Source organism: Pleurodeles waltl, chromosome 1_2, assembly GCF_031143425.1.
Source record: "Pleurodeles waltl isolate 20211129_DDA chromosome 1_2, aPleWal1.hap1.20221129, whole genome shotgun sequence".
Taxonomy (NCBI): domain Eukaryota; kingdom Metazoa; phylum Chordata; class Amphibia; order Caudata; family Salamandridae; genus Pleurodeles; species Pleurodeles waltl.
In genome coordinates this window covers 86,698,760-86,712,259 of record NC_090437.1, presented here as the reverse complement: position 1 = coordinate 86,712,259, position 13,500 = coordinate 86,698,760, and the positions used below count along the sequence as shown (strand labels likewise).

The 13,500-nt window shown below is 45.2% G+C and overlaps 1 protein-coding gene across 1 annotated transcript; it reads left to right on the top strand.

Annotated features, from left to right (window-relative positions):
- Positions 1-2,883: 2,883 nt before the first annotated feature.
- On the top strand, positions 2,884-9,286 carry LOC138297090 (transcription factor JunD-like). Its single transcript, XM_069236594.1, has 2 exons — positions 2,884-3,479; positions 3,870-9,286. The coding sequence occupies exon 2, from the start codon at positions 4,018-4,020 to the stop codon at positions 5,251-5,253; it is 1,236 nt and encodes a 411-aa protein (XP_069092695.1). The 5' UTR covers positions 2,884-3,479; positions 3,870-4,017; the 3' UTR covers positions 5,254-9,286.
- The last annotated feature ends 4,214 nt before the right edge of the window (positions 9,287-13,500 follow it).

The window sequence follows — 13,500 nt, the reverse complement described above, 5'->3', positions numbered from 1 at the left end:
AAGTTAGAATAACCCCCATAATCTTTTTACTGGTTAGAGTCGTTTTTGGATGGCATTCTCTCACCCAATAGCCGAATTTAGATGCACGACCCCCAGCCCCCCACCCCCAGTGGTGGCTGGTGACTGAAAGCAGTGGTGGGGCACAAATACAAGATGGAATTGCACCTTGTGAGGGAGCCTCACAACCCACGTATTTCCATTCACCTACTCACCCACTGCCTTTGGTCACCAACCCATTTACTCATCCACATTGTCATCCACTGCCATTCACACATCTCTTATACACAGACACCCACATTTTCTCAGCCACTCTGTCAAGCCCTGCGACCACATTCAAACAAACACACATTGCCTCGCCCATCCAGTATCCAGCAGTTTCAGTGATAAAAGGTACATGTTTATTTGAGCTGTAGATTACATGTTTGATATGACATATCACGTCATTAGTCTGCAGAAGAAATAAAACAATAACTAGCCACGATAAATTACTGGAACCATTACTGCCTTTGAGAGACGAAATCACCTACAGAGGCAGTGAAAGGAGAGGAGAGCTGAGAGAACAGATTTTTTTCTCATTGTCTGTAAAAAAAGATAGAGCTCCAACTTACTTGTGTGCAGGGTTGTCTTTGGCATATTTATGACTTGAGGTCTTCAGGTCACACTCCTGTCTCCCAGAGAGCTCTGGATGGAGTTATTTATTGTATTTATTCCATTTCTCTGCCACAGACTGCTTGTAATGCAGGAAAAGGGGATTTTCTTTCCGCAATGCCACATTATTTTAATAAAATGTGAACTCTGGTATGTAGACCCTTCTGATCACACCCCACCATTATATATAATATCAGAGTGACATGAAGTTTTCAGAAACCCGGGCTGAACAAAAAATGCTCCAGGCTGTTTACTATCAGGACTTCTGGTGGAGGAGGAGATAAGCCAGGGACGTCACTGCATTCTGAGTAAACTTAAGGGCTTTACGTGGGCAAGCCCTGTCAGCCCTACTGTGCAACTTTCAGCCACATACTGACGCAGGCGCAGTGGGGCTTTTCAAAGTGCACAACTTTCACTCAGAAAATGTTGTGCAGAGAATGTTTTACTTTCATCATGTAATTAAATATATGCTTCACTAGAAAGGCCAGAAAAGGCTAGGGTCGCAGCCCCTTAGCCCTTGAACACCAGCCGCCTCTGCCCACCCCCCTCAAGGGGCTGTTTGAGGCAGGTAGTGCAGTTTGGTGGAACTGCATTGACAATGATTAGCTGTGCAAATGAAGAGTGAAGTTATAGGGGGTTGAGTCTTTGGGACAGTGATGTAAGGTCATCTTTAGCAAAGGGCGAAACAGTCTCTGGACCATAGGCGGAGCAGCGTACTGCATGGCACCACGCTGTATTAGAGGGTAATTAGTCTTTTTATGTTGGGAAGAGTAGACACGCCAATATAAGCCCGGTGTGCAATAAAGGGATTTTGTGTTGGGGTTATTATAAATTGGCTCTAATGGGCAGCTGTACGTTTGGGAGGTTTGTGGGGTGTTTTATACAAAGGAGGTTCAATGCATCTTGTGTTGGGCGAAGTAGCTTGGAGTAGGAGGGTGAAGAAGGGATTTGGGAAGTTAACATTTCATCAGCCAGGAACCTGAGGGTTTAGATTGTTAAGAATTTGTCTGAAGTTACGGCTGCAGGGGTTACTTGGGGAGGTGAGATGCAGTTGTGTTGGGTGTTTTTAGGTAGTCTTTTAGGGGCGGGAGGAGGGAATGCAGGTCATATCAATGTATAACGAGGTATTCATTTATTATGTACAGCTACGTGCTGTTGACACACACACACACAATTTAGTCATTGGCCAGATTAGTTTGGAGTGTGCTGTCTCGCCCAATTTGATCTATTTACTTCAATGTTACTGGTGGGATAAAAACAAATCCACGTTGTGATCAAAGTCATCTAGCCCTTGGGGTTAAATTGATTTTGGTAGTTTACGTCTATTTATGAATGAACAGCAAGAACGAGTGCTAGTATTTTTAACATATTCATGTACTCAGTGGTGACACCGTGTGTGCTAAATTAGCAAAGGAACCAGGTGGGGGAAGCAACCTGAGCGCATGTGTCCTGATTTGCAGGAACAATCGCGAAATCACCACGAATAGCACAAAAAGTGCTTACAAACATTAATTAAAGGTCCTGCGAACTAATATGGACCGCACTCGCCTGTTAAAAACGTTTTTAAACACTGAAGATGTCAGGCGGGACGTGTGCAGCACATTCAGCGACACACCCACTTTTTGAGGGAGACAGCCTTTTCGGCTGGCGAGACATGTAATGACAACTCCATGCCAAGGAGTGTGCGTGCAGCTATGCAAAACTCATTGGGGCAGTGAAAAGCGACCAACTTTAGGCGGCGGTGACGAGACCGCTCCACTGCAATCCCAAAAGTCGTAGTTCTGAAACGGGAAAACTGTCGCATCTCAAAACGTGGATCAGAGGAAAGGAAACGTGTACGGTGCAGTTGAGAGACGAGATGGTTTCGTTTCCCCTACAATACATCCATCCCATCAACAAGCGTCGGAAGATTGAATTGCTCACGTATTTGCCGAGAAAGTCCGTGTTGAAACCGCTAAGGAAATCACAGAAAAATGTGTCACAAAAACAGTGTGTACATCTTGATTGTCAGCCTAGAGGGGCGGGTACAATGAAGGCGATAATAGTTTTGGGACAGAGTGGATTCACTGTGGACAGCTCTCGCTCCCAGAGCAACACTTCACCTTCTGTTCGAAAGAGCCACCGCAGGTGCTGAAGGGGCTGCAGCACCTTGTGCAGAACAGGAGGCATGCGGGGAGGGGAGAGTTAAAGTCGCCGACGGAGCCTTGTCCCTCCTCCCGCCAGACCCACGGCCTTGCTTCCTGTTTGTTGCTGGGGGCGAGGACGGGCGTGTCTCGGGCTCTCGCGGGTCAAGACTGGGGAAGTGCAGATCCGAGCACACACACAGTCAGTCACTGGGAAACAGAAAGCGCCCGCAGGCATCCTCAGTGCCTCCCGCCTCCTCGTCGGGGATAACCCAGCCATCAAATCAGGAAGCAGGGGTGCGACCACCCAGCCCCTCCCACTCCTGCTCATCCCCCTGCGGTGCCTCTGGTCCCCAAGGCAGTGGGCTGGCGAAGGATTCGCTCGATGACTATCCCCTCCCTCGCAGCGCTCCTGACACTGACAGGCGCGCTCACCCACCACCAAGCGCGGGGATTTTCTAGTCCGCGTATTTTTAACCCCTTCCACCTACTGTTTCCCTCTCACCTACTGGCTTTACTATCTTATTTTTAAAATCGACTACGTTACTTTGCTGTTTTTTGCTTCGCGGAAGAAGTTTTAAACATAAAGTGGCTGCGACTGGGATAGTGGTTGGGAGCGGGGCTGGATAAACGAGTACCGTCCACGCCGGAGGCTGCTGAAGAAGAGGGCACTGACGCGCCGAGGATCCACTGTTGCAGCCTGGTAAGGTAGGTTTCGCATAGCGCCACAGCGCTATAAATCCCGAATGAACGCTGTCCCCTGTGGTGGTATTTGATACGTTCTAGTATATACCTTTTCTGGTTGTTTACGTAGCGCCTTCTAGCCCCCTCCCCGTGTAAACTTTCGGTGGAGGAAAGACAGTATATTTAGAGTTTGGCTTTAAAAATGCGGTGCAATTATACCATGGAGTGCACTGTCATGTGCTGTGCTCTGTTGGTAATTTGCTGGAACGGGCGTCGTTTCCTTGGCAAAGCCATACATAATTGAATTCCTTAGTTTCTGTTGAGTACTCATTTTTTTTTTTTACCACCAATGAACAAATAGATCCACGTCTTAACGTTATTTTTGCTTTTTACTTTCCTTTTTGTATTTTTTAGAGCACCGGAGGTACAGAAAGTTTGTGGGGCTTCGGAACCGTTCAGTACCTGCTGGGTGTGACCGCCATTAATCTACCCAGCCCGGTGCCGGGGGTGATGCAACGTTCCTGGTGAGCCCCGTCGTACCGCCGCGGACTACGGAGAAGACATGATGATGACCACCGCCACCGCTGACCATGTGAAGATGGAGAGCCCCTTCTACCACGAGGAGGCCCTGAACCTGCCTGACTTCGCACACATCGCGGCCGGATACACTGGCCTGGGCGGCCGGGCCCAGACGGTCCGCTACCCGGAGCAGAAGCTGGTCGGCGGCCCCGTCCAGGCCCACATGAAGAAGAAGAGCGGCGCCGCCCTGGCCGCCGTGCTAGTGCCCCCGGCAGGTGTCCCGGCTCATTTCTCCGAGGTGATCACCAGGAGCGGCTCGGCGCTCAAGCTCCTCGCCGGGCCGACGGCCGGCGGCACCAACCCGCAGCCCGTCATCACCGTGGCCGGCATCTCGGTGGGCCCGGCCTCCGGCAGCAGCAGCCCCCCGGACACCCCACTCCTGCCCCCCGCCTCGCAGTCGGGGCTGAGCCTGCTGAAGCTGGCCTCCCCGGAGCTGGAGCACCTCATCATCCAGGCCAACCCCGAGCTCGCCGAGGCCGCCAGCAGCCCCTCGCCGCCCCCGCCGCCCGCGCAGCAGCCCTTCCTCTACCGCAGCCAGGCCATCACCCAGGAGCAGGAAGGCTTCGCCGACGGCTTCGTCAAGGCGCTGGCCGACCTGCACAAGCAGAACCAGCTGCTGGGCACACCGCTCTCGCCCTCCGCGGCCTCCGGCCTGCAGGGGGCGCCCTACCCCCGCAGCCTGCACCCGTCCGGGGAGGTGCCCGTCTACACCAACCTCAGCAGCTTCACCCCGGTACCCGCCGCCCAGCTCAGTCCCCCCGGGAGCGCCTACTCCGGCGGGGGCATCGCCTTTCCCGCCCTGCAGGCGCTGCCCTTGCGCCACCAGCCGCACCGGGGGCCCACGGGGCTGGAAGAGCCGCAGACCGTGCCCGAGGGCGGCCCGGGCCCCAGCATTGACCCGTGCGGCGGGGTCTCCCCGCCGTCTCTGTCGCCCATGGACCCCGAGGCCCAGGAGCGGATCAAAGCGGAGAGGAAGCGGCTGCGCAACCGCATCGCTGCTTCCAAGTGCCGCAAGCGGAAGCTGGAGCGCATCGCCCGCCTGGAGGAGAAGGTGAAGGTGCTGAAGTCGCAGAACTCGGACCTGGCCTCCACCGCCAGCCTGCTGCGCGAGCAGGTCACCCAACTGAAGCAGAAGGTACTCACCCATGTCACCAGCGGATGCCAGATCGCCGTCGGCAAGGACAGCCCCGGGGGCAAGGCTGAGGGCGCCAGCTGCTGAGGACAACCCTTCCGCAAAGGGGGCACTCCCCGAGGCAACGCACGATCTAAAGAGGGTACTTTATAGTAGCCTGGTCTGAAAAGGACACCGATGGACATAGTAGCACGATCTTGAAGGGCATCGCACAGTCCTCTGGTTGTCTGCTTCCTGCATCCAACTCTGCTCACTTTGGACAGTGAGGCGATGATTGAGTGATTCTTGGTGGGGGACTCTGGGACAGTTATGAACCACCCACCGGCTTCTGTTGCAGCGGGCGCCTCAATCTGCAAGTGGTCGCTCAAATGTTTCTTTATAAGAGAGGGGGAGACAGAGCTATTCGAGGACCTGTGACACGCGGCACCGAGATGTCACAAGAGTGACCAACAGCATATGTTGCTTCCTCACAGTCTCTTCGTATGCAAGAAAAAACATTCTTTTAGCCAGCAGCGTCTGGTGCTTTCTACGGCTCCCTGGCCTATCCGAGCTTACCCCAACACCTGCCATATGTGTTTAATGTTTACCATAGAAAGGAACGCTTGCTCCCAAGTCATAGAAACTCAGCATAATAGGAAAACCAGAAAGACATCACTGACATTCTCAACGCTATTTAGAGAGAAGTGCGTCTTCACGCGTAAATTGTTCTTGTTGAGGAAAGGGGCCGCTTCATTACTAAAGCCATTTTCAGTCTGGATTCTGCTGCGAGCAATCAGGTTTAGAGACCTTCCATACATCTATGTGAAATTAGTATTTGAGAATATAACATTTCATTTTTCCAACGAAAGATAGCTGTGTGCTGATAAAACCCTATAATTACGTGTAGAAAGTAAACGCTTGCATCTGCAGATACACTGAGTTACAGTTCCCTAAAATCGTTTATGCCACCACAAAAGAGTGGTGTTATCGTATGAAATGTAACCAGGTCTGAGGAGCGCTTAAGAAAACAGGGTATGTCAGAGTCGCAACGCTCCTTTCTTATATTTTTTACTTGAAGCGTAGTAAATGATACATATGGTGCAAAGATTATCGAAAGAACTCTTAGGTCTGAAAGTCCAGTTGAGCTCAAAATTCCAACAAGGGGTGGTTGTTGTCTGCTGCAGAAGAATACTTTGGGAACACAGCCAAATGATCAAATTCAATGGCTTCTTGTAATCTAAAGAGACATTGTACTATATTGTTTGCATCCAGTATTTAACTCCCAAGTTACAAAGAGTCTGTAAGTTTGGGAAAAGGCCACAAAGAACCGTGTAATGAAGTTTGAAGAATGGGAGATTTGCACCAACCTTAAATGTGAAAGGAGGATTAAGCACTTAAACAAGGCCATTTTTATTAATATTTATTGTTGTGTTTTTGCCAAAATGAATTTAAGATGTCACTCTTTACCCTTCTTTCTGGGGCTCGTTTATCTTGCACTATGTACTAACCTATAGCAGTTTCAGAGACTGAAAGCAGTGTTTATGTTTTAATTATGGCAAGTGGAATTTCAAAAGGGAATTTAATGCAAAAATGGCATTGGGGACCTTTATTGCCAGATGGGTGGTTACCTGCAATTGTTACCAGATGTTTATGGCTATGCAGATGGAAAGGGACTAGATCTCTCATGGTTGACACCACTGAGAGCTTTGTGGAGATTTGCTGGAAACTTAAGAAGCCAGAATACACAACATTACATTTTCATTAGTGTATGTGTGTGTGTATATATGTTTCCAGTATGTGGTCGTTTTTTAATGTTGTGCAACTTGATAAACAGGTCGGGGCATTTTAAGCCAGAATGGTTGAAAGCATATATTTATTTCCTAAATATAGACCTTGCTGGAGTTTCTTTTCTATTGCACAGTGAACCGCAGCTGTTCTCGTGAGAAGCCCAACACGTAATTTGCAGTTCAGAGCTGTGAAAGAAAAGGCATGCCTTCTTCAAAACGATCAGGAAGTAAAGAACCAGAAAGGAACAGTTCTTCAAAGAATTTAAAACCAGCACTTTTGTAATTGTACTATAGAAAACGGCATTTCTAATTCTTAAGATGCATAATATTTTGACTCTGTGCAGATCTAGGACTGATAATATATTTATTTATTGAAACCTGAAATATTTTGGATGTTTGTGAATTCGTTTATTTTTGTACACATAATATGTTTAGTATTGCCCTTTGCTTAGTTAGAATGTAGTAGTATCTCTCAGATGGTCCTCTGACTTACATTGTTCAGTTAGTTTGGACTTTTTATTTTCTTGTGTGGGGTGTGGGGGTAGATATCTACTCAGACTGTCACTGTGCAGAATTCCAAAGGCTGTGTTAAGACAACCGTCTAAGGTGTTTTCACCATGAATGATGATCAGGTTGTTTCTAAGCAGGAAATGTCGAGAGACATTTATAAAGTGATATGCTATTGCACAATGTTTTGCTATAAAGGCCTTGCTTTCCTGTGGTGGTGTGAAAAAGGCAATGTGCGGTTGTCCGAAGAACCATGTTGATATTTTTTGTGATATCTTGAACTGTTGAGTGCTGAGATCATGCATTCCTGATGAGATGTTGTGTTTGACTTGTGTTTTTAACAGTGCTTGGCAGTTTGATGGCCTGTATTGCACCAGTGTTTGTTTTCCTTGCCTCCTAACATTGAGTTTGCACAAGCCCCAGTCGCTCTCAGTGGAGCCATATGGCTGGTTGGCATGATGGATTGTGTGCATACTCAAATATTTTTCCTAACCCAGCCTGTTACTGGCTTGTTCATTTTAAGATCCTTAGTTGGTTTTATGATGGGTGTGGACTTTATGATGGGCTGTGTAATCTGTACACCTTACCCCTTCTTTGATTTTTTTGTTTTTTAAATTAACTGTGGCCAACTGTTAGAAGAGATCAGAAATTATGTCAAGCCACCCCTAAGCTAATGGCAACTTCATGTTGACTACAAAGGCAATTCCTCAGCTGCTAATTCTTACAAGTGATTGAAATGATATGCAAAGTATACTTTTTGGGATTGATTTAAGTCACCTGATACAAAAAGCAATGGCAAGAGAAAGGCTGTCTTTCAAAGCCCAATAACAATGGAAGGCGGTGTAACTACTTAACTGAGAACCTAGAATTTAGTTTTAAAGTGTTACTTCACTTTTGTAAATGGTAGTATAGTTTTGCAGAAATGCAAGACGGCAGCAAACCATATTACAAACAGAGTGCGATGTCCCTGTTTGCACAGGGGCACACCTTCAAATTGGTGTGCTGGGCCCATATGGGGCCAGTGCTACCCTGGGGGCAATGCATTAATGAAATACTTGCAGCAGCCGCTCCATCTTTCACTGTGCAGATGGCACCCATCTGCATTTCAGGGAGGAGGGGGCAGATATACCCTTTTCCCCCACTCCAAAGGGCTGCACTCAGGGGTTCAGTGATGTTGCACCACCTCTTTGTGGCGCACAATCAGTGTGCCTTCCGACTGCTTCTTTCCTCAAGGCCCACTCTGCAGAGGCAAACTGTTCCCTCATTTGAATGGGTCCATGCTCTCATGCAGATAAGGGACTTCTCTTAAGATAGGGTCAGCACTATCTGTATTATTGAAGTGGCCTCACAAACATCAGCAAAACCTTCAGTAATGCTATAGAAACCACAAAGTGCGAAAAAGGCACGCACACCTGTTGCACCCCATGGCATTGCATATAATACAGCCTATGGTTAACAATTCTATGTAGTCACTGTCCTCTCCATATCACCTGTCCATCAAATTAGGTGAGATATCATAGCCAGGAAATGTTCCTGACCATTCCTTTGTCCCCTCTTCTACAGTCTTTCACACGTGTAACCAGATTCAAAAAGGTCTGGTCTAATACCACATGCAAATTTTGGGGCCTCATTGAGGTTTGAAGGGATATGAATATCCTCCAATTTCTGAAGGAAAGTAAATACAAGTAGTTCACTGGCTGAATTTCTTACTCTCTAGGGACAATAATGTAGGAGAATTTCAGCTTATAGAGTCTACTCCATGTTTAGAATTTCCTCCGAAAATTGAAGCATTTTCATTTCCATTCAAACTCCAAATGAGATCTTTTTCTCTTTATTGAAAAAACACCTGAACTAAAATGCTCTTGTTTAAAGGAAACAGCTTTGATGCTACTTTCATTTTTTAGTACTGCCAAGCTGAGAAATAGGGATTACCCGTGGTTGATACCAAGTGCACTGTGGTAATCACTTTGTCATCTCGGCCTGAACATTTGACTTTACCACAGCTTTTGTCATGCAGGCTGTGTAGGTGGTCTTGGTACATACAGTAAAACTCTGTTGCCACCTTGAAGTTTATATAGCAAAGGTTCATGCGCTCTACCAGTTGACAGTCAAGTTTTCCATAGTGCAGGTGTTCAGTTTACAGCAGTCTCTTCTTTTTCAGTGTAATACTGCATTCACTACAGGGATCTGATTTACGTCTTGGTCACAGATTTGAATCTCGGCAGCTCCACACAACATTCCTCTTCTGAGGTCGATAAAATAAGACTACTGAATTGGGTAACAATAAATATCGGTTATTCAGGCCAAAGTGCCCGACATGAACGTGTGCCCTACAAATAAGTTAAGTATTGTTACTACATAGCAGAGGCCCTTCACATATCCAAGTTGGGGAAATTGAAATACAAGTAGTAGGCACTAGAAAAAGTTATACTGTGCCAATTACTTCACTGGGGGGGAAACATCCTGAACAACTAGGTCTAAACTACTACTTGCCTGAACCACTACTGCTAAACAACTAAAAAGTCTCTACCACTAAGTACTGAACAACTACTGTCTAAACAACAATTGTGCCTGAATAACAATTGCCTGGACAACTAATTTTAAGGTATGGTTTCCTTTTTCGTTTTTATGGTTTATTAGTTGTTTAGAATGTGTGTGTGTATGTATGTATATATATATATATATATATATATATATATATATATATATATATATATATATATATATATTTTGTTCAGGCAATTGTTATTCAGGCACAGTTGTTGTTTAGACAGTAGTTGTTCAGTACTTGGTGTGAGAGACTTTTTAGTTGTTTAGCAGTAGTGGTTTAGGCTATAGTTGTTTAGGACCTAATAGTTCTGTCACATATTCTTCACTGGGTCATCGTCAGTAATAAATAGTCACTTTTTGCAGATGTTCAGCTGTATTGCTCTTTATAAAGGTATTTTGGGCAAATATCTTTTAACCTGTCATTCGCAAGTCAATCTGCAATTCCCTGCCAGAACAAAATAATTCAGAGACATTTAACTAATTGGCATGAGATGATTGAGAAACACCAGGCACATAATGGTTTCTTCTGGAAGAAATATAATTGGTGATAAAGTAGCACTCCTTCAAGACTGTTGATCTTGCCAGTTGGTTGTTTTGACGGTGTTGGTATTCTTGTGTAATCAATGGGAGAATGACTCTAATGATGGTAAAAAATACCAAAGGTGAACACATTGTTTTCCTTTTCCTAAAAACTATTTTTGTTATTCATTTTATGATCTAAACACACAAACAGCAACTGAGAATCACGCACCAGTTATACATTTGAAGTCCACTAATAGACATTACATCATTTCCTTCACTTCCTATCCCCTCTGCACTGGTTCTCTTCTGCATAGCTAGAAATTCAGTTCAAGGCAGTCTATCATTAATTCCCATGTATGTGTGGGTCAGTATAACATCCCATTCTGCATCCTTTACTAGACATTCCCGCTATTCGCCAAGCACCTCCATTTCGTGATTTCAGGCTTCACTCATTTACATATTTCTTGTTCCTGTGTCATCAATATCGGAGCTCCTGTACTTTTCCAGCACATTGCTATCATCTGCTTGGCCAGAATGTGCACCAGATCTGAAAGCAGCATGCCACCTTTTGTGTCTTTGGCCGAAGCATCAATCCCAACTTGGATATACTTAGGTCCTGCTCCAATCGTAGCACCATTCGTTTATGTAGTCATAAATCCCAGTCCAGTAAGGCAACACCAGTGAGCATCCCCAGAACACATGCAGCATGTGTGCTACTTCACTTCTACATCTGGGGTATGTATTAATCCTGTATAGTCTGCTTTGTGGCAGGTACACGTGATACAAAATGTTAAATGGCAATAATCTGAATCTAGCCTTTTGTGTCACCGTTCTTGGAATGCTGCAAGCCTTTCCTAGTCTTTTACCGTCCGCCCATATTCGTCTCAACGCTGTCAGATTCATCTCGGTTATTGCTATAAGTGCTTGATAAAACTGTGTAATTACCCTCCAGGAGGGGCTCAAGTCCAATACCTCAGCCGCGTCCATTTGTTTTTGCCTTTCTAGTCTTTTTACGGTCAAGACAGCAGTAATATTTTATGACCAGGTTTAAAATGCACCACTGGCCAGAATTAAAGTTGTGAATTTGAGAAGTGGTGAAAGCCTGTAGCAAGTCAATTTATGGTCAATATTGTGGGTGTGTATAAAGTATATATAGCCTTGACTTTAAGTAGTCACTTCTTGTTATGGGTTGAAACCTACTTTACACCGATTCAGGGATGATGTTACCATGAGTGATACGTTTTACCATTTTTGGATAACCTTGTTTCTTGGTTTGTGAAAGCTGGTGGTAATACATGTGCTACTGAGAGTAATTTTACCACCACTGGTAATGTGGCTAAGTGTTTTTTTGTATGAGGTGGGATTTTTCAGTCTGGTAGGGTCCTTATCTTACTGCTCATGGTATTGCTCATTTACCACTTTTAGCACAATTACCACATTTCCTGTAATTAAGCCCTGTGTGTTGCAATGTAAACCCCTCCCCTTTAAGTAATGGAACATGCTTGGCTGTGTATCTGATTTTTCACTCTTATTGGCACATCTGGGTAGTAAATGGTACCCCACGTTAACGTTTTTTTCCTTTATTCTTAAATAGTTAACATTCCCCAATGACGATATATGGAATTAAGTGTTATTTGTCTGTGGCACTGTAGCCCTGGTTATGAGGCATACTTTAGGCTACAAAAGGCATAAGAACCGTCAATCAGTGTATCTTGCAAACCTAGGCAGTGCTTAATTTGTGAAAGAAAGAGTGTTGATACCCAAAGTTCTACCCGGAAGCCCAGGGCCCAGCCAATTGAATGCTGGGGAGTGCTGAATACCATGGGTGGTGGTCTTGAATCCAAATCAGACACTTCCTGCTCCCTGTATCTTACTCTTGCAGGTTCCTTCTTCCTCCCTTTGTGACTGTTTTGCCACCTTGAGCTTCCACTGTCTTTCTGACCTGTGTTTTCCCCCCCATGCCCTCAATCAATATCTGGTGCATGAAAATAAGTGTAGGTCCCTAAAAATATGTGCTGCTGCCCTACCCCAGCAACAGTTAAACACTGGACCTAGGAAAGTGAGTTATCATAAAATATAAAGAGTTTGAAATCTTATGCCATCACCAACATCATGTTTGTGACTCCATGTTGCTTGTTTGATAATTATAGGAGAATTGTGAACATTTTTCCTTCTCCATTCATGGTCACTCACTATGTGATGGTTGCTTACCAGCCTTCGTTTTTTAAGAGAAACACTCCTCCTCAAGTAGAACCAGCTGTAGTGTTGTTGAAGTGTCATAGTCTGAAGACAAATCACCAGAGGGTAGATCGTTGTGAGTACATGGAGTAGGATGTTTATAACACAATACTTGATATGACCCAAATAGCACTCGTACATCAAGTATTTGTAAATTAATTTTCTTTAGGGCGTGGCCCAAATGTTTAATGTGTTTTTCAGTCATCCGTGTCTTAACTGATAGAAGAAATTGAGTCTTCATGTTGAACTTGGGATTCAATATTACTGTTAATGATATCAAGTTTGAAGAAGATATGGTGATAGTAAAACACAATTTTGTTCAACGATGGCACTTCTAGAATGTTGAATCAAGAAATACATCAGAGGGTGTCTCTTCAAGGGTGGTGAATTATGTCTCACCCCCTGCAATATGCAATTACTGGTTGTGGTAAATAACACTGGTGATATGCACAGGTCGCTGCAAAAAAATAAAAACTCTTAAGAATACATATTTTCTTCTAGTTCCAGCAGCTAAAATTGGATTGTCTGCTTGTAGATAAAAAAACTATGTCAATATCAAGGGCATGCATAGGGCCGTGCAGCATAAATCACGACTCCATCATTACCCGAGTGTTTGTGACCGCATATAATATAAAGTTTCCATTACAGCAGTTGAGAATACTTTTTAAGATGGGCAACTGTTGAATATGGGTTTATAGTTTAAAAGACAAGGTCAAAGCTAATGTTTAGTCATTGGGATTTCTGACAGTAA

Coding starts and splice junctions, on each gene's coding strand:
- LOC138297090 (XM_069236594.1), top strand. CDS start 4,018: ATGATGATGACCACCGCCACCGCTGACCATGTGAAGATGGAGAGCCCC.